At 41.7% G+C, this 18,556-nt stretch overlaps 1 protein-coding gene across 2 annotated transcripts in view; it reads right to left on the bottom strand.

Moving 5' to 3' along the window:
- Positions 1-18,556, bottom strand: part of FAF1 (Fas associated factor 1) — a 429,817-nt gene that overhangs the window by 24,514 nt on the left and 386,747 nt on the right. For both annotated transcript variants that reach the window (XM_021097816.1, XM_021097817.1), the window contains exon 18: positions 13,128-13,343. In XM_021097816.1, coding sequence (XP_020953475.1) covers positions 13,128-13,343 — 216 coding nt within the window. The remainder of the gene's footprint in view (positions 1-13,127; positions 13,344-18,556) is intronic.

The raw sequence follows: 18,556 nt of genomic DNA, 5'->3' as shown, positions 1-18,556 counted from the left end.
TTTTGGTCTTTTTGCCTTTTCTAGGGCCGATCCCGCGGCATATGGAGGTTCCCAGGCTAGGGGTCCAATCAGAGCTGTAGCCGCTGGCCTACACCACAGCCACAACAACACGGGATCTGAGCCGCGTCTGCAACCTACACCACAGCTCACGGCAACGCCACTGAGTGAGGCCAGGGACCGAACCCACAACCTCATGGTTCCTAGTTGGATTTCCTAACCACTGTGCCACGATGGGAACTACCCCCCAGCAATTTTTTAAAAAAGTTCACTGAAGTATAGATGACTTATAATGTTGTGTTAGTTTCAGGTATATAGCAAAGTGAAGCAACTTTAATATAACTCTGTGATGCTAAATTTACTGCTAGATGGTTAAGTAAATTTGCAATGAGAAAAAAGGAGGATTAAAAAATGGTTTTGTAGCTACTACTACATCTGGGTATACAGTAAAAATGGATTCAAAACATCACACTATTCTAATTTCATAAATGCTAAAGGAATCAGCTCAACTAGGGAAAGCTGCAATTAACAAGTGTTAGTAGAACACAACTGCCTTGCTTTTTGCTGTTGGTAAGTGGGTTTGAATTTAATAAACTCTTTGAGTAACAGAACAAGTCTCTAGAACTAATGATTTGCGTTTATTGGACCCTCTGGAAAAAGGAAGACAACATAGAAAAGAGAGGCAATCTCCAGATAGAGATACACCTCAGGTATTTTATTTTATTTATTTGTTTATGGGCATTTTATTTATTTACTTATCAGGCATTTTCTCTCTTGCTTGCTTTTTATTCCCACATCTGTGGCATATGAAGGTTCCCAGGCTAGGGGCTGAATCAGAGCTGCAGCTGCTGGACTACACCACAGCCACAGCAGCACAGGATCTGAGCCGCTCCTGTGACCTACACCACAGCTCACGGCAACGCCGGATCCTTAACCCACTGCGTGAAGCCTCGTGGATACTAGTCGGGTTCATTACTGCTGCACCACTACAGGAGCTCCCCATGTTGGGCATTTTAAAAAGCAGTTTTTAGTTCGCTAATGAGCTTTTATATAAAATCAGACGTCTGATCTTTAGAGGCTGATGATTTTCCAGTATACTGTGCGTGTTTTTGATTAGGTAAATTTGGACAAGGACAAAAAGGCTCAAGAAAGCCTTGCTTGTCATTTGAACTTGGAACAAATAGCTGTCTGGCCCTATAGCATCTTGCCTTTGTTGCTTCTGAAGAAAAAGTGGCTGGCTTCTACTGGAATTCTAGGTCCATAAATCCTAATTGTCCTGATCTGACTCTTAACTAAAACCTGATATTGCCTGCTGTGAACGGCTTTGGTATCAGAATGCACTGTGCTGAAACACAAGCAAGAACAAGCTCAACGACCAGGACTTTGACTCTGGGACCACTGTGGGTTTAGGACACCTCTCTGTAGGCCCTGAAATTCTGAAAACATCATGGATGTTATCTGTACCATCTGGGTCACATACAAATGCCCACAGGAAAGGGCTTGCTTTTGATGGGACCACCTAAAATTGAGCTGTTGATTGGCTTATATTTGATACAGAGACTGCACCCCTACAAGCTGGGGGAGAGCTTTTCACGAGGAGTGTGGCCCCTCTGCTCACTCCTGACAGAATGGACTCTCGACTTCCTTTGGGGGATGTCTCCCTCGTGTTGACTTGTGTTCAACTTCCCAGAAGAGTTGCAGTTTGCAACAATGGACTAATGAACAGCTTGATTCCACTTCTCTCACCTCTCTCTGGGAGCACACATCTTAGAAAGACAGTTAGATAATTAAATGCTGCTTTTCTCAAAAAGGGCATCTTTTCTAGGCTGCTCACTGGATAAATGAACAGGACAAAAGGGGTGGGAGTAATATAAAAGTCATTCTGAAATTTTTTTCATAATTCAGGGTTTTGTATTAACCAGTTCCTAAACATGATGTGTCTTTCTAGTTAAGTTGTATAAAGTGGTTTTCTATAAAAACCTTTTGTCCCTTTTGCATACACAGTCCTTCCCAAGGAAAGCTCTGGATGAGAGTAGGGGATGAGTAAAAAAAAAAGTAGAATTATGACTGCTAAATGAGACACAATGATTTTGTTACAAAGGAGAAAAAGCAAAACAAAACAAAACAAACAAAACAAAAAACCAAAACCCTGGCCCCTGGGGAGGCAGAAGCATTAAAGAGCTTTGCTTTTCAAAACTGTTCCTGGGAAATTCCCCCTCTTCCTGAAGGATGACTCTTCATGCTGCCTTTCCAAGCTGCTGCAAGTGCCTTGAATTCAAACTGACTGCTGAGCCTACAGTCACACATGACAGTGGTGTCTATGAGACCGCAGGGCTGGCCTCAGCTCTTTAACTTCCAGACGCCTCCAGATGTCGTCTGCACTCAGGAGGTGACTAAAGTGGTGTCATGGACAAGCAAACCGGTTTGAGATTTGCCTCAGGCAGTCCCTTTGAAACTAAGGGCTGAACTCAATTGCTGACTGAGAACCCAATGGTGGGAGCTACCACATGGGCCTGACTACTTTACATCCAGCTTGGGGTGCTCTGACACTTGTAAACTTTGTTTCCAGGGGTACCACGAACACCCTCTGGCATTGTTCTCCCTGTGTGTACCCTGATATCATGACACTGCCACAGCCCTGGAAGATGTTCTGGTCAGCTTCAACTTAGCTAGAATTACGCTCTACCTGAACCGATACCTTGGGCCAGGTGAAAAAAAAGGGTTAATACAGAAACCTAAGGAAGAGCCATCTGGCTTCCTAAGACAGACCGTAACGGTTAATGGAATTCGTTTTTGCTGGCTAAGTCCAGGATCCCTAAAAAAGCATAAATACCTGAGATCAATACTACAGGTTTTTCTTACCTTGTATGTATGTTCCTACCGATTTTATGAACTGATGCCTCGGTCAAGAGCAGAGGGGGTGAACTGTACAGAAAAGAGTTAACATAGTAGGCCCAGCTGCTATTCCTTGAAAAGCCTGCCTACAAAGTCGGCCTTTGGTTGGTGTCTGGGAACTTGGCATTTGGGAGGGTTCTCACTATTCCCAGAACTGAAGTGTTGTAGCTCGCTACCTTAGATGACTTGTGCAAACAACATAGTTGAGGCTGAACACCTGCTTTCCTTCTAAGATTCTAGAATTTAGGTATGTACCAGGCGAAGGGTACCTATATGATCACCCCGGACACTGAGACCCTAATAAGCCTCCCTGCTTGGCAACACGTCACATGTGCAGGAATTAAACTCATCCTGTGTAAACCTGGAAGTGGTCTTGGGGAGCCCTCTGACACATTATAAGAAAAAGGTTTCTGTTTAGGATAAAAAGCATAGGCTCTGGAGGTTCAAACTGCAATTATGTCAGTTACTATGTATGTGACCCTGGAATAATACCTAGTGTTTCTTAACCTCAGTTATCGGGTTAAATGGGGTGACCATCTATGCCTTAGGGTTTGTACACAGATTGAGAGAATACTTTCTAAAGTGTCTGGCACAAAGTAGCACATTAATAATATTATCCTTGTCTGACTGAAAGCTGGAAAAGACCGTAGGAACCCAAGAGATCACTAAATTAGGCACAAAAATTTCAAAGAAAACTTCCACATCAGCGATCCATTTACTGTTGGAAGGCTCAGATTCAAGGCAGAAATGGAGTTCTCGTTGTGGCTCAGTGGTTAACAAATCCGATTAGGAACCAAGAGGTTGTGGGTTTGATCCCTGGCCTCGCTCAGTGGGTTAAGGATCTGGCGTTGCCATGAGCTGTGGTGAAGGTCGCAGACACAGCTCTGGTGTAGGCTGGCGGCTACAGCTCTGATTAGACTCCTAGCCTGGGAACCTCCATATGCTGCAGGTGCAGCCCTATAAAAATAAAACAAAAATAAGTAAATAAATAAAATCAAACTAAGCAGAAAACTCTACCAACACATTTTACTGAAAACCTCTCTCTCTGGTGTTTAATTATACTCCCATGCACTCCCAGCTAAGGAGGAGAAGAGAATATACTTTTTCTTTTCTTTTCTTTTTTTAAATCTTTTTTAGGGCCACACCCATGGCATATGGAAGTTCCCAGGCTAGGGGCTGAATCGGAGCTACAGCTGCAGAGCCTACACCACAGCCACAGCATTACCAGATCCGAGCTGTGTCTCTGACCTACACCACAGCTCATGGCAATGCCAGATCCTTAACCCACTGAGCGGGGCCGGGGATTGAACCTGCGTCCTCATGGATACTAGTCAGGTTTGTTTCCACTGAACCACAATGGGAGCTCCAGAATAAACTTCCTTAAAGGAAAGTCTGACTGAAAGTGCGATGGTATGGTTTCCTTCTACACACAGCACCCTGCCCAGGGGCATGTTCAGTTGGTGAGCTGTGTATTCCCTCCCAGCACAAGGTCTACACATCTTAAAGCCTCATGTGTCCTGAATACCTACTGTGTCAAGTCCTCACTCTCAAATCACTTCACTTAATTGTTGAGACCATCCCATAGATGGTATTATTATCTGCCTTTTTACAGGTGAAGGAACCAGTTTATAGAGGTCATGTGACTCATGCAAGGTCCACCTGATAACTTGTTCCTTATATTACAGCATCCTGCTGGCTCCCCTGTCATGACTGCCAATGCTCAGAACACACTTCCCTGCACTAGGGCAAATGCAATAAATAGTGGACTTTTTTCCAAGGAAGGGCCTGTTATAATCCAAGTGACAAAGTGCAGATTACTCTCGTATTAAGAATAAAGAATGTATCTAAAAACTTATTTTTTAAAGGCTAGAGACAGGTCAAAAGCAATGACTTGCTGGAAATGGATCCAAGAAACTCAGCACTACCAAATCAAACGTCACGGCCCTCTGCCATTTACCAAGTGTTTTCATTATCACTTTCGATCTTATCATCCCACGTATCTGTGAGGACACACGATAGTACCCTCACTTGAAAGATGAAGGAACTGAAATACAGAAAATAGAAATCATGTACTCAGTATAACTTAGCAAATGGATGGAAGTACTAGTATTAGAACAAAGATCTGTCTGACTCCAAGTACAGAGGGGACTGACCTTGGGAACCATTTATCACAATACTTAGTCCAGGCATTAGCAGACTACATACGACCATCTTTCTAATCTTCCCCTGCTTGGCTGCATTTTCAGTCTCATTTTAAGTACTGTTAACATCCCCTGACTATTCTGGCTTAAGTCTTTCTCCATGTCAATTCACCTTTCCAAACTGCCAGTAAGATATAACAGAAAAAGAATTAGTACCTTCATATTTAATTTCCAGCTTTGCCACTTCCTGGCTATGTGATCTTATTCAATACACTTAAATTAGAGTTTCAGTTTCTGTAACTGCAAAATGGAGATAATATTTACTCGGTATAATAGATTTTGAACGTTGGTTTGAAATCTAGTTGTGCTTTTATTTTATTTTTTTTTCAATTATAAAGTAAGGATAGGAGTTCCCATCGTGGCTCAGCAGAAACGAATCTGACTAGGAACCATAAGGTTGCAGATTCAATCCCTGGCCTTGCTCAGTGGGTTAAGGATCCGGCGATGCTGTGAGATATGGTGCAGTTTTCAGATGTGGCTTGGATCTGGGGTTGCTGTGGCTGTGGCGTAGGCCGGCAGCTGTAGCTCTAATTAGACCCCTAGCCTGGGAACCTCCATATGCCATATGTGTGGCCCTAAAAAAAAAAAAAAAACCAAAAAACCCCCCCAAAACACAAAACATAAAGTAAGGATAATACCAATCTCATAGGGTTGTTATAAGGATTCAATTAAATGATTTCTATCCAGAACATAGCAGAGCTATCCAACACACAGTGGGAACTCAACAAATGGTAGACAGATTATTGGGCTGTTTGCTTCATTCATTTATTCAACAGATATTTACTGAGCATCGATTAAGTATCAGGCACTATTCTAGATGTCAGGTGCATAGCAGTGAACAAGTAAAGTTCCTGCTTTCAAAAAGCTTTTATTCTAGTACGGTATAGATAGTAAACAAGTAAATCTCTCTTATGTCAGATGGTGATCAGTTCAGTGGAGGGAGGAAAAAAAAAAAAAAAAAGCAGAGTAAAAGGCATAGGTTTTGCCAGTCTGGCAAGGTAGGGAAGGTAGGGTCAGAGCGGGGGAAAGAGGACTGGTTTTTTATACAGGTTGGTCAGAAAAGGCCTCCATTGGAAGGTAATATGTGAGTAGAGACGTAAAGGAAGTAAGAACAAGAACAATAAAGGTATCAAGAGGAAGAAAGTACAAGGACCCAAAGCAGGAAAACTGTTTTGTGGTTTTTCACAAACAGCAAGGATGCCAGGGTGACTGAAAAAAGAATGAGTGCAGACACAGATGCTAGGGAGTGACATCAGGGAGGGCCTGTCAAACACTCAGAACGGGATGGGAAGCCATTACAGGGTTTTGAGAAGAGAAGTGCCACAATCTGCTTAATATTTTAAAAAAGGGGGGGGAGAGGGAGGGAGCGGGGTGGACTGGGAACCTGGGTTAACAGACGCAACCTATTGCGTTTGGAATGGATAAGCAATGAGACCCTGCTAATAGCACTGGGAACCATATTTAATCACTTATGATGGAGCATGATAGAGCATAATGTGAGAAAAAGAATGCATATATGTATGCGTGACTGGGTCACCTTGTTGTATGGTAGAAAATTGACAGAACACTGTAAACCAACTATAATGGAAAAAATAAAAATCATTTTAAAAAATCACTATGCCTTTTTGTTTGTTTGTTTTTTTTTTTTTGGAATAAGAGAGTGAAAGGGGGAGAGGGGGCAGGTGATGACAGAGTGGACAGTGTGGACACCATTACAATAATCTAGACAAGATGGGATGTGCTTGGACCACGGCTTACTTGTAGAAGCAGTGAAAAGTAGATTCACAATATATTTTGAAGCTAAAACCAAAAGAATTTGCTTATGACTTGGGTAGAAAAATGAGAGAAAGAGGAGTTAGGGATGACTCTAAGGTTTCTGGCCTGAACAAAAAGAGTGAAGCTGCCATTTAGTGAGATGAGGATGACTATGAGGGGAAAAGGTTTGGAGGAAGGCAGAAATCAGGAGTTCAGTGTTGCCTATGTTTAATTTGAGATGCCAATCAGACATAAATGGGAGATGCTGAACAGGCACAGTTGTATGCACAAATGCCTGGAGTTCAGGCAAGAATTTGGCTGGAGAGACACACCAGAGTTGTAACTGTATTTACGACATTTGAAGCCACAAGACTGATTGAGATCAATGAGATATTGAGAGTAGAAAGAGATCAGAGGATTGACATTTACTGAGCACCTACTATGTGCCAGGTCATGCGACTCTGTACATTATGGAGTAACGTAAGGGTGACTATTTTTTTCCCTTTTTGCCATTTCTTAGGCTGTTGCCGTGGCATACGGAGGTTCCCAGGCTAGGGGTCAAATCGGAGCTGTAGCCACCAGTCTATGCCACAGCCACAGCAATGCCAGATCTGAGCCGCGTCTGCAACCAACACCACAGCTCACGGCAACGCCAGATCCTTAACCCACTGAGCGGGGCCAGGGATCGAACCCGCAACCTCATGGTTCCTAGTCGGATTCGTTAACCACTGAGCCAGGACGGGAACTCCAGGGTGGCTATTCTTATACTGAAGGTAACCGTGATGACTATGTCATTCCCTTGCTTGACAAACTATAGAGAATAAAGACAAGCTCCCTTACCTGGTGTTCTAGGTTTCACACAATCCCCTTTGGCCTCTTCTCAGAACGTTATGATACAGACTCCATATTTCAACCAGTCTGGTCTTTGCTCCACTGTCTAGTCATGCCTTGCACCTTCCAATCTTTCCTCAAGCTGTCCTAGCTGCTGGAGAATGTTCTTCTCTTATCAATCCACCAGAAATCCTATCATCTCAAAATTTTGTTCCCCTGCTACCTCCTTTACAAGGCCTTTCTTGGTCGCCCAGGCCAGCTCTGACTTCTTTGCCCTTTTGGTCTGGCCTACTGTTAGGACCACTCTGTGAGCTGCACTATGAGATTATTTATATGAGAGGCCACAATATTCTCTAAGAAAGGACTGTGCCTCATTCCTTAGCTCTTAGCACAGTGCCTGGATTAACAGAGTAGGAAATACAACTAAGTGTATACTTTACCTATATCTGGCTGTGACTTAGAAATAAAAATTTTCAGGACAATATGAAGAAATCAGAAATGATGAAATCTTTCCAAATGTATACAACTGAGTTTCATTTATACATTGAAAATACTTTTCTAGATAATAAACCACCTCACTAATTCATTCCTTACTTGACTCTGGAGACATGATGGCATAGGGACTGAAACCACAGACTCTAAAGTTTGTATCTGGTTTTGATATTTACTGACATTGGGCAAGTTACTTAACCTCATTTATACCTGAGTTTCCCCATTTCAGTGAGTACAGTATGAATACTGACTTTGAAAATAACTTTTAGCATTAAATGAGATAATGCATAAGGGACACTTAGAATAGTGCATAGTATATAGTAAGCCCTTAATAAATACTATTGAAAATTTTTTATCCTGAAAATTCGGTTACTGGAGAATCACTATGATCATCATCTCATATTTGGAGAGTGTCTCACAGTTTACAAAGCACTTTTATATACCTTGCCTTATTTGAGACATGCTATGGTCTTGGGAGAAAGAGAATTTATTGCTTCTAGCTTACAGAGAAGAAAACTGGGATTTACAGAGGGGTGTACCTTGTTTAAGGTTTGCACAGCTAATAATCTTTGAGGTGGGGTAGGCAAGACTGGAGCAGGGAAATCAATTAGGATGGTGTAGGTTTAACCTGGGTTATGAAGACTTGGGTAGTTATGTGGGGGGAAAGAGTGAAAAGAACAGATTTGAGAGAAGTTTAGAGGCAGCTCTAGAAGTGAATACTACTTCTTATCTTGGTGACTGTTATTGGCAAAATGGAAAACAATATAACAAAACAAACAACTCAGTGTTCTCAGCATCTTGACAGTCAGCTTCTCCTAGGAAGACGTGTATCTGCTGCTGTTTTGGTTGGCCACATTGCTCAACTCCGTGGTGTGCCCAGAAGACATTTAGTAAAGAGTTGGACAGCTGGGAAATCTGAACAGGAAGTATTGTTTTGATTGGGGGGGGGTGCAGAAGAAAGTTTAACAGGTCCGCTGGTGAGAAAGTAGTCTCTGCTTTGTGGAAAGAAGGCTGAAGACACAATAAGACTCCTAGAGTTAAGTCTTACGTTATTTGTTATTAAAAAGGCAAGGTCTTAAGATGCGCTTTTTAACAGTCTTTAGTTTGGCTGTAATTTAAGATGACTTTTACAAATTAGATCCTAATCCTTACAGACACAGATGGCTGTTATAGAATAGCCTTGCAAAAACACTAGTCATTCAACTTGAAAGAGCATTCAGAGAAGGATGAAGGGCCATTAACTCTTATCCCACCCCTAGCTCTAGGAGGTCTAATGAGGCCTGGGTGGGCTTTCTGGGTTTAGGTCTGGGTCTGGAATCTGGGTGGGCCCACAGCATCTGTTCTCTTTTGGAACAGCCTCTCTATCTCTAGTTCACTCTGGAATCGGGGATTTAGGATCAGACCTGAGGTTATTAACACTTGACAACAGTAACTTGAATGCTTATGTGTGGGGCACCATGCTGAGAACCTCAGGGGAGATAGATATGAACCTGATATGGACAGTCTCTATAAATAATAACAGAACGGGACAGGTCAGCTGGAGACGACTGTATAAACTGCAGTGGGTACATAGGTGAAGAGCTTGGGAGAAGTGAGGGCTTCTGGGAGGAGATGACATTCGAACTGGGCGTGAAAAGACAAGTTCAAACAAGTCAGGAAAAGGAGGGAGGGTGGCTATTCAAGGAAGACAGAACAAACTATCTTCAAAAACACAAAGGCATGACAGTGTCTTGTGTCTTTAGTGAAAAGTGAGCAACATCCTATCTCCTGGTGATGAGATTAAGTAATGAGATTTACGTAGGTATGGACGAGATTGTGATCAGTTTCTGAAAATATTCTAAAATATTCTAAGGGGTCTAAGGGGTCTGTACTTATCCTTGTGCAGTAGCGAGTTATCAAAGAGTTGTCAAATAAGTAAAGGAATGATTAGAGTACGGTTTTAGAATATTTTCAGGTTTGACCAAGGCCCATAAAATGGACCTGTGATGGATACTGGGAAGCTCTTGATTTTTCCAGCAGAAACAAACCTTTCTGGTTAGACATTTTCTCTGGGCAACTAGGCCAAACTTGGCCCAAATTTGCCTTGGGATGGGATGGAGGTAGAGATGGGGTCAGGTGAGAAAGGGACATTGGAAGAAGACACTGTTAACCAGGTTGAATAGTGTTCTTCAGCAGCATAAAACAAAGGGTGAGTGATTGAGATCCAAATCAAGAGTAAATTTCCTCCAAGGCCAAGTGACTAACCCTCCAATTTAGGGCCAATCCACACTGGCACTTAACACATCTGCACTGAAAAGGCTGAATGCTTGGTCAAAAGACTTCAAGGCAAGTAGGTTGCAAGCCTAAGAACCCTTTGCATTTCACTTCACAGTTTCCCTGATTCTTTTTTTCTTTTTCTTTCTTCTGTTTAGGGCCGCACCTGTAGCATATGGAAGATCCTGGGCTAGGGGCTGAATTGGAGCTGCAGCTGCCAGCCTATGACACAGCCACAGCAATGCCAGATCCAAGCTGCAACTGCGAGCTACATCACAGCTCATGGCAATGCAGGATCCTTCAACCCACTGAGTGAGGCCAGGGATCAAACCCGCATCTCCATGGATACTAGTTGGGTTCTTAACCCACTGAGCCACAGTGGGAACTCTGCCTGATTCTTTTTAATAGCAACCTTCTACAGTCCACATTTTTATCCTACGGGAAGAGGTTATTAATACTGATCATAAAACCAAGCTTCTTTTAAGAGACTGTTCCTTCCACCTCACCCCCAGTAATCAGGTTTAAAATTTAATTTGAAAGGAAGATTAATTTTAAAAGCCAGGAAAGTCCCTAGAATCCTTTTCTTCCTGTACTTTCACTTTATAGATGAGGCCCAGAAGGGGAGTGACTTGAAACTAAGTGCTGGGTTAAGGTTCACCTTAGGTCCTAACTTACCTCCTGAGCTTCTCCAAGGTGAGATGTTCATGGTCCATTACAGGCTGGAAGCAGCACGAGAACCAGGCTGATCCTACCCTTTGATAAGTGCCTCTTTTCTACACATTTAGAATTCAGCTTCAGTGTCAGAATTTAAGGTAGTTTCTTCCCCTGCCATGTGGTCCACAGAGCATGTGCATGCATGTGTCCCCTTATGCTTGTCTGTGCATCTTACATATGAAAAAAAGAGGAAGAGGGTGGAGCAGCAGGTGAGGGCAGTGAGAGAGGGGACAATGTTTAGCACCTATGGTCCACTTCAGTCTCCTTGGCTCAGACAGAGTGGTACGGTCTTCACCCCGCTGAGGGGATTTGTGGCTGAGTAGTAGAGCTAAACCCATACCACGAGTTTCTGTCTCTATCCTGCAAATCCAAATTTACCCTGCTGATGTGAGGGACTAAGATGAGCTTTAACCAAGTTCTTGGATTTGGTGTGTTAGACGAAGTCTAGGTTTCCAAACCTCACATTACCAAATCATAATGGAATTAAAGAATATTAAGATTTAAAATGAATCTTAGAGATAAGCTAGTCCAAGCCCCCTTTCACATAAAGTAGGAATACCAGGAGTGACTCCTTCTTCATGTATATCCATTACTACTGAAAAGGGATAATTCAGTAGTGCTTCATTATCTCCAAAAGAAAAAAAAAAAAAAAAAAAAAAAAAGAAAAATCACTACCTTACAACACAAAATATTTCCTTCTTAGAAAGTAGCCTTCATATATTGGGCCAAATTTGCCTCCCGTAACTTTTAACTAATTGGTCCCATTCTATCATTGAAGCCGCACAATGCCAGATACCTCTTTTTCATGGCAGGCTCTCAAGTAGCTTTCAAGAAGACAACTACATCTCCCATGGCCTTTCCTTCTCTAGAGGAAAAATCACTTCCCCAAATGATATGATCTCCAGTTCCCTCACCTTCCCACCAGCCCTGCTCTAGATAAGCTCCTGTTTCTTCAGGCTGGAGTTTCAGCATGGAGTCTAAGGATTACTCAGGGGTAGTTTATCTTCGTGGTGTTGCCCAGGATTTAAGCCATCCTCTTCTTGGGATTATACCTCTAAAAATGTACCTAGCTTTTTGTTGGCTGTCACAATACATTATATATGTATAAATTAACCACAATAGCCTTTGCTAAAAGCATGATTTCTCCATACCATACTTGAGCAATTGATTTTCTAAACCTAATGTAGGCATCTTTTTCTATCCCTATTTCTGTAAAATTTGTCTAGGCTCACTTTTGCCTACTGTTTCACTATTTTAAGGGTTTCTTGAATCCTATTTTTCATAATCCATAAATCTGATAGTGTCTTCATTTAAGTTGCAAATAAAGTATGGTGAGGAATAAAGGATTAAATACAGAGTCTTTTGGTTCCCTTTAGGGAGAGAGCAGTCTCTTAACCAAATTTTTGGACACATCCATTTAACCAACAATGAATCTACCCAACTGTTGATTTACATCTCTTTACTTTTCCCCAAAATACTAAGAGAAACTATCGAAAACTTTGGTGAAGCACAGACATACAGTGAAGATAGTTCCCCCTTCCTGACTTCCCAGGCTAGTAAGAACTATCAAATCACAAAATATTCTTGGTTTAGCATAACTCATTAATGGCATAACTATAGCATAACTATAATCATTGACCCTGATCTAATTGTTAAGTTGTTAAGCACACAATTCTCAGGTCTATTGTAAGGTATATAGAGGTGAGATCTGGTGAACACCTGTAGGAATGCTGGAATAGGGGAAATAGCTAGGAAGAAAGACCTAGTGCCTAATTTCTTACTTAGGCTACTAGGCACATGTCTGTGGCCTGGAGAACCATATTTCTCCCAAGGCTGAGGAGAGAATAGGGTGCAGAACAAAGAGGGACTCCTGAGTGTGTGGCCTTTGATAAGCTGTGCCATGGGGCTTTTCTTGGACTACTTTGTCCAGCTCTAATGACAGGCTACTCCCATTTGGACACACTACCCAAGATAGGCATGGGAACTTACATCTCTCCTAGGAAAGGTACTCAGTAGCTTGAATTCGTCCCATGGAAATCCTTTGGAAGCTACAAAATCAAAGACGATCTGGAGCTTACTGCTGGCCAGGAAACGCCGTTCAAGGAATTCGCCACTGGGGGTCCGGATCCGCAGTTTGCTCACAGGCTCAGCATTTTCTTCCTTTGGCTCTGGAGGCAGGGCCTGCTCCAAGGAAAGCCGGATGGCCTAAAAAGGGCAAAAATGAGGTGTTAAATTACTGCGGGGGGTGGGAAACTAGAAAAAACCTGCTGCTTTCTACAAACTCATCAAAAAGTTATTGCCTACTTATTAACTAAGCCTAATGCTTGAACAACAGAAGCTTATGTTTTCATTTTCTTACTATTAGCCCAATAAGCAACTAAATGAAATAAATCCCACCCTGATGACACATTAAATTGATAGGTAACCTATCCAGACAAAGCTCTACTTAAAAGAGACACATGTACCCGCATGTTCATTGCAGCACTATTCACAAGAGCCAGGACATGGAAACAACCCAAATGTCCATCGACAGATGATTGGATTCGGAAGATGTGGTATATACACACAATGGAATACTACTCAGCCATAAAAAAGGATGACATACTGCCATTTGCAGCAACATGGATGGAGCTAGAGAATCTCATCCTGAGTGAAATGAGCCAGAAAGACAAAGGCAAATACCATATGATATCACTTATAACTGGAATCTAATATCCAGCACAAATGAACATCTCCTCAGAAAAGAAAATCATGGACTTGGAGAAGAGACTTGTGGTTGCCTGATGGGAGGGGGAGGGAGTGGGAGGGATCGGGAGCTTGGGCTTATCAGACACAACCTAGAATAGATTTACAAGGAGATCCTGCTGAATAGCACTGAGAACTATGTCTAGATACTCATGTTGCAACAGAAGAAACGGTGGGGGAAAAACTGTAATTGCAATGTATACATGTAAGGATAACCTGACCCCCTTGCTGTACAGTGGGAAAAAAATAAATAAATAAATAAATAAATTGATAGGTAACTACATAGAAAAGAAAGGTAGGAGTTCCCGTCGTGGCGCAGTGGTTAACGAATCCGACTAGGAACCATGAGGTTGCGGGTTCGATCCCTGCCCTTGCTCAGTGGGTTAACGATCTGGCGTTGCCATGAGCTGTGGTGTAGGTTGCAGACGTGGCTCGGATCCCGTGTTGCTGTGGCTCTGGCGTAGGCCGGTGGCTACAGCTCCGATTGGACCCCTAGCCTGGGAACCTCCATATGCCTCGGGATCGGCCCTAGAAAAGGCAAAAAAAAAAAAAAAGAAAAGAAAGGTAATTTATTTTTTTACTGAAGGGCTCAAGTATTTGTGATTGAGGAAAGAGGTATCAAACATCCAATTGCTTGCTTTCTTTTTCTCTCCACTCCTCCATACAGACGGAGGAAGGGTGGAGAGAGAGAGCACAAGCAAGAGCAAGCAACAGAGAAAACATACATTTTCCAACTAGAAATGACTGAAGACTTTGTAGAATTCTGGATAATATATTAACATCAAAATGGAGGAAAGATTCTGTTGAGGGTGATGAAAAATTTTGGAAATAGTGGTAATGGTTGTAGCATTGTGGATATAATTCATGCCACCTAATTGTACTTAAAAATGATTAAAAAAGGCAAATTTCTACAAAAAAAAAAAAAAAAAAAGGAGTTCCCGTCGTGGCGCAGTGGTTAACGAATCCGACTAGGAACCATGAGGTTGCGGGTTCGGTCCCTGCCCTTGCTCAGTGGGTTAACGATCCGGTGTTGCCGTGAGCTGTGGTGTAGGTTGCAGACGCGGCTCGGATCCCGCATTGCTGTGGCTCTGGCGTAGGCTGGTGGCTACAGCTCCGATTCAACCCCTAGCCTGGGAACCTCCATATGCCGCGGGAGCGGCCCAAGAAATAGCAACAACAACAACAACAAAAGACAAAAGACAAAAAAAAAAAAAAAAAAAAAAGGCAAATTTCTTATATATATATATATATTTTGTTTGTTTGTTTGTTTGTTTTGGTTACAATAAAGAAATGCCATGGAATGGAAAGAAATTAAGTTATCAGGTTTACTGGAGGCAGGAGACTATGGTCTAAGTTATAGCCTTGCTGCTAAGTTGCTGTGAGATTTGGCCAAGTCCAGGTACTTGACCTGGAGATTGCACAGACTCAAACAGGTGGGGAAGCAGTTGGAAGACCTCATGGCTAGAGCTGGGCTCGAATGCAGGCTTGCCAGTTCCCAACCTACAGTATTACACTGCTTCACATTCAACATACTCCAGTGGAAGGAGGTTAGAAGTCGCAGATGGCCTTGCTCATGGCAGAAATTCACTAAAACCTTTTTGTCCTAGCACTTTGGGAGGTTCCTCAGACCAATACGCCTAGTATAAGCATGCTCAGCTGTACAGTTATATTCTGTTTCTGGTTACTTTCACATTTCCATGTTCCCAATTTATCACTGATAAAAAAACAAAAATTCTCCCAATTAATTCACAACTGTTATAATCAAGTAATGTGAGTGAGAGGGACTGGAATATACGTTCCCCAAAAAGCTCAACACAATTTTCTTTTCTTTTTTTTTGTCTTTTCTAGGGCCGCTCCCGCAGCATATGGAGGTTCCCAGGCTAGGGGTCGAATCGGAGCTGTAGCCACCTGTCTACACCAGAGCCACAGCAACGCGGGATCCGAGCTGCGTCTGCAACCTACACCACAGCTCACGGCAACGCCGGGTCCTTAACCCACTGAGCAAGGGCAGGGATCGAACCCTCAAGCTCATGGTTCCTAGGCGGATTTGTCAACCACGGCACCATGACGGGAACTCCCTCAACATAATTTTCAAAGTCTGGTGTCAGTCTTCCCTTTGGGGGGAAAAAACAAAAAAACTCCCTCTTTCATTAAACAATTCTCAAAGGAGAAATATAAATGAAAACTACAGAATATCTATAAAATAATGACTATTGAAATTTCATGTTGGAATCTATGGGAGTCATTTAAAGCTGTGTTCAGAGGAAATTTATAGTCCTAAAATTCTTATATCATTCAAAAAGAAATAATAAAAATAAGTTAATTAAGAATCAGACTTAACAAACTAGCTCAGTCATAAAAAAGAATGAAATAATGCCACATGGCAGCAGCATGGATGCAACTAGAGATTATACTAAGTGAAGTAAGTCAGAAAGACAAAGACAAATATCCTATGATATTCACTTATATGTGGAATCTAAAATATGGCACAAATGAACCTATCACAAATGAGACAGAGACTCACAGACATAGAGAACAGAACTGTGGTTGCCGAGGGGGAGGGGGCAGTGGGATGGACGGAGAAATTAGGGTTAGTAGATGCAAACTATTACATTTAGAATGGATAAGCAATGAGGTCCTATTGTATAGTACAGGGGACTATATCCAATCTCTTGGGATAGACCATGATGAAAGATAATATAAGAAAAGGAATGTGTGGGAGTTCCCGTAGTGGCACAGTGGTTAAGGAATCTGACTAGGAACCATGAGGTTGCGGGTTCCATCCCTGGCCTTGCTCAGTGTGTTAAGGATCTGGCGTTGCCATGAGCTGTGGTGTCGGTTGCAGGCGAGGCTCGGATCCTGTGTTGCTGTGGCTGTGGTGTAGGCCGGTGGCTACAGCTCCGATTTGACCCCTAGCCTGGGAACCTCCATATGCTGTGGGAGAGGCCCTAGAAAAGGCAAAAAGACAAAAAGAAAGAAAGAAAGAAAGAAAGAAAGAAAGAAAGAAAGAAAGAAAGAAAGAAAAGGAGTGTGTGTGTGCGTGTGTGTGTGTATATATATATATCTATATCTATGTGACTAGGTCACTTTGCTGTACAACAGAGATTGGCACAACACTGTAAATCAACTATACTTTAATAAAAATTTTTTAAAAGAAAAATAGAAAAAAAAGAAACTAGGAGAAGGAAAAAAAAAACACCAACAAAACAAATGGAAAGTAAGCTGAGAAGAAAATAAACTAAAAGCATAAAGGAATGCTCAGGAAAAAAAAGAGAAAAATACATCAAGTTAACCAATAAATAGTTTGTTTCTCTGGAGAAAAATCAATAAACTTGCACAAAAAGAACCACACAACAATGGTAACCTACATACGATGGAGGAAAACAGGGTGGAAAAAGTGACAGCGCATTTTCTGAATATGCTTTTTTATATTTTTTTATTTCTGACTTATGTAAATGTATTACCTATTAAAGTACATTTAAAATAACCAACAGAGAACAAAGTTTGCTCAGACTCCAGTACAGATAAGAAATTACTTTCTATATTACTTAGGATAATTTTTTTTGGTTCTAATACAGAAGTATTTTCAAAAAAGCATTCAAAATGTCTGCAGTATATAGAAAAAGCTGGTCTTTTCTACGATATAGAGGTCATTTTCCTTCTGGAGGCACTGGATAATACCACTTACTTCATAGGGATTATAAACATGAAAAGTTAATCTGGGCGTTTATATACACAAAATACACATTATATGTAAAGTTCGCAGTGTGGCATCTGAGACATAATAGGCTTTAGTTAATGAATGGTTGCTTGGGGTCACATTGGCTAAATAGGTCTATACTCTCATTTTTTATATGGGGAAACTGATACCCAGAAATGGAGACAAAAATGTAGTTCAAAAACCACAAGACTAGAAAGTTAAACCACTTAACTTTTATCTTTCTTGGGGGATAACATGAGTGGGAATTTATTTATTAGTGTTCTGGGCCAGCAGTGAGTTTCAGCTAAATATTTTCATATATTAAACTATTTTAGTAACATTGTCATATATTAACAACCTAATGAATAGATGAACCCATGTATATCAAAATTGAGTTCTAATTATGTCTACTATAGCATTCACGCTACTGTACTATACTTATTTTTAAATGTCTGGCTTTACCACTCGCCTGCAATCTCCATAAGGACATGGAAATATTTTACTTTTTATTCCAAGTATAGGGCATAGCCCAAAATAGATGCTCAATACACACACACCCCTTTTTTTTTTTTGTCATTTTTTTGTTTTTTTAAGGGCCGCATCTGTGGTATGCGGAGGTTCCCAGGCTCTAGGGGTTGATTTGGAGCTATAGCCGCTGGCCTATGTCACAGCCACAGCAACTCGGGATCCGAGCCACCTTTGTGACCTACACCACAGCTCACGGCAACACTGCATCCTTAACGCATTGAGTGAGGCCATGGATCGAACCTGTGTCCTCATGGATACCAGTCAGATTCGTTTCCACTGAGCCACGATGGGAACTCCTCAATAAATATATATGTTAAGATAAGGAGTAAACTAACATGTCAACTGAAATAATGCAGTGGAATTGCCTAGTATGGTTTTAAGGACATAGTAGGTGCTCAATAAATGCTAAAAGACTCTAGACTCATGGCTTCTACTTTTTTTTTTT

This window comes from Sus scrofa, chromosome 6 (genome assembly GCF_000003025.6).
Source record: "Sus scrofa isolate TJ Tabasco breed Duroc chromosome 6, Sscrofa11.1, whole genome shotgun sequence".
NCBI classification, from domain to species: Eukaryota; Metazoa; Chordata; class Mammalia; order Artiodactyla; family Suidae; genus Sus; species Sus scrofa.
Note: the sequence above shows the minus strand (reverse complement) of the source record. Positions and strands in the feature narration are given on the sequence as shown.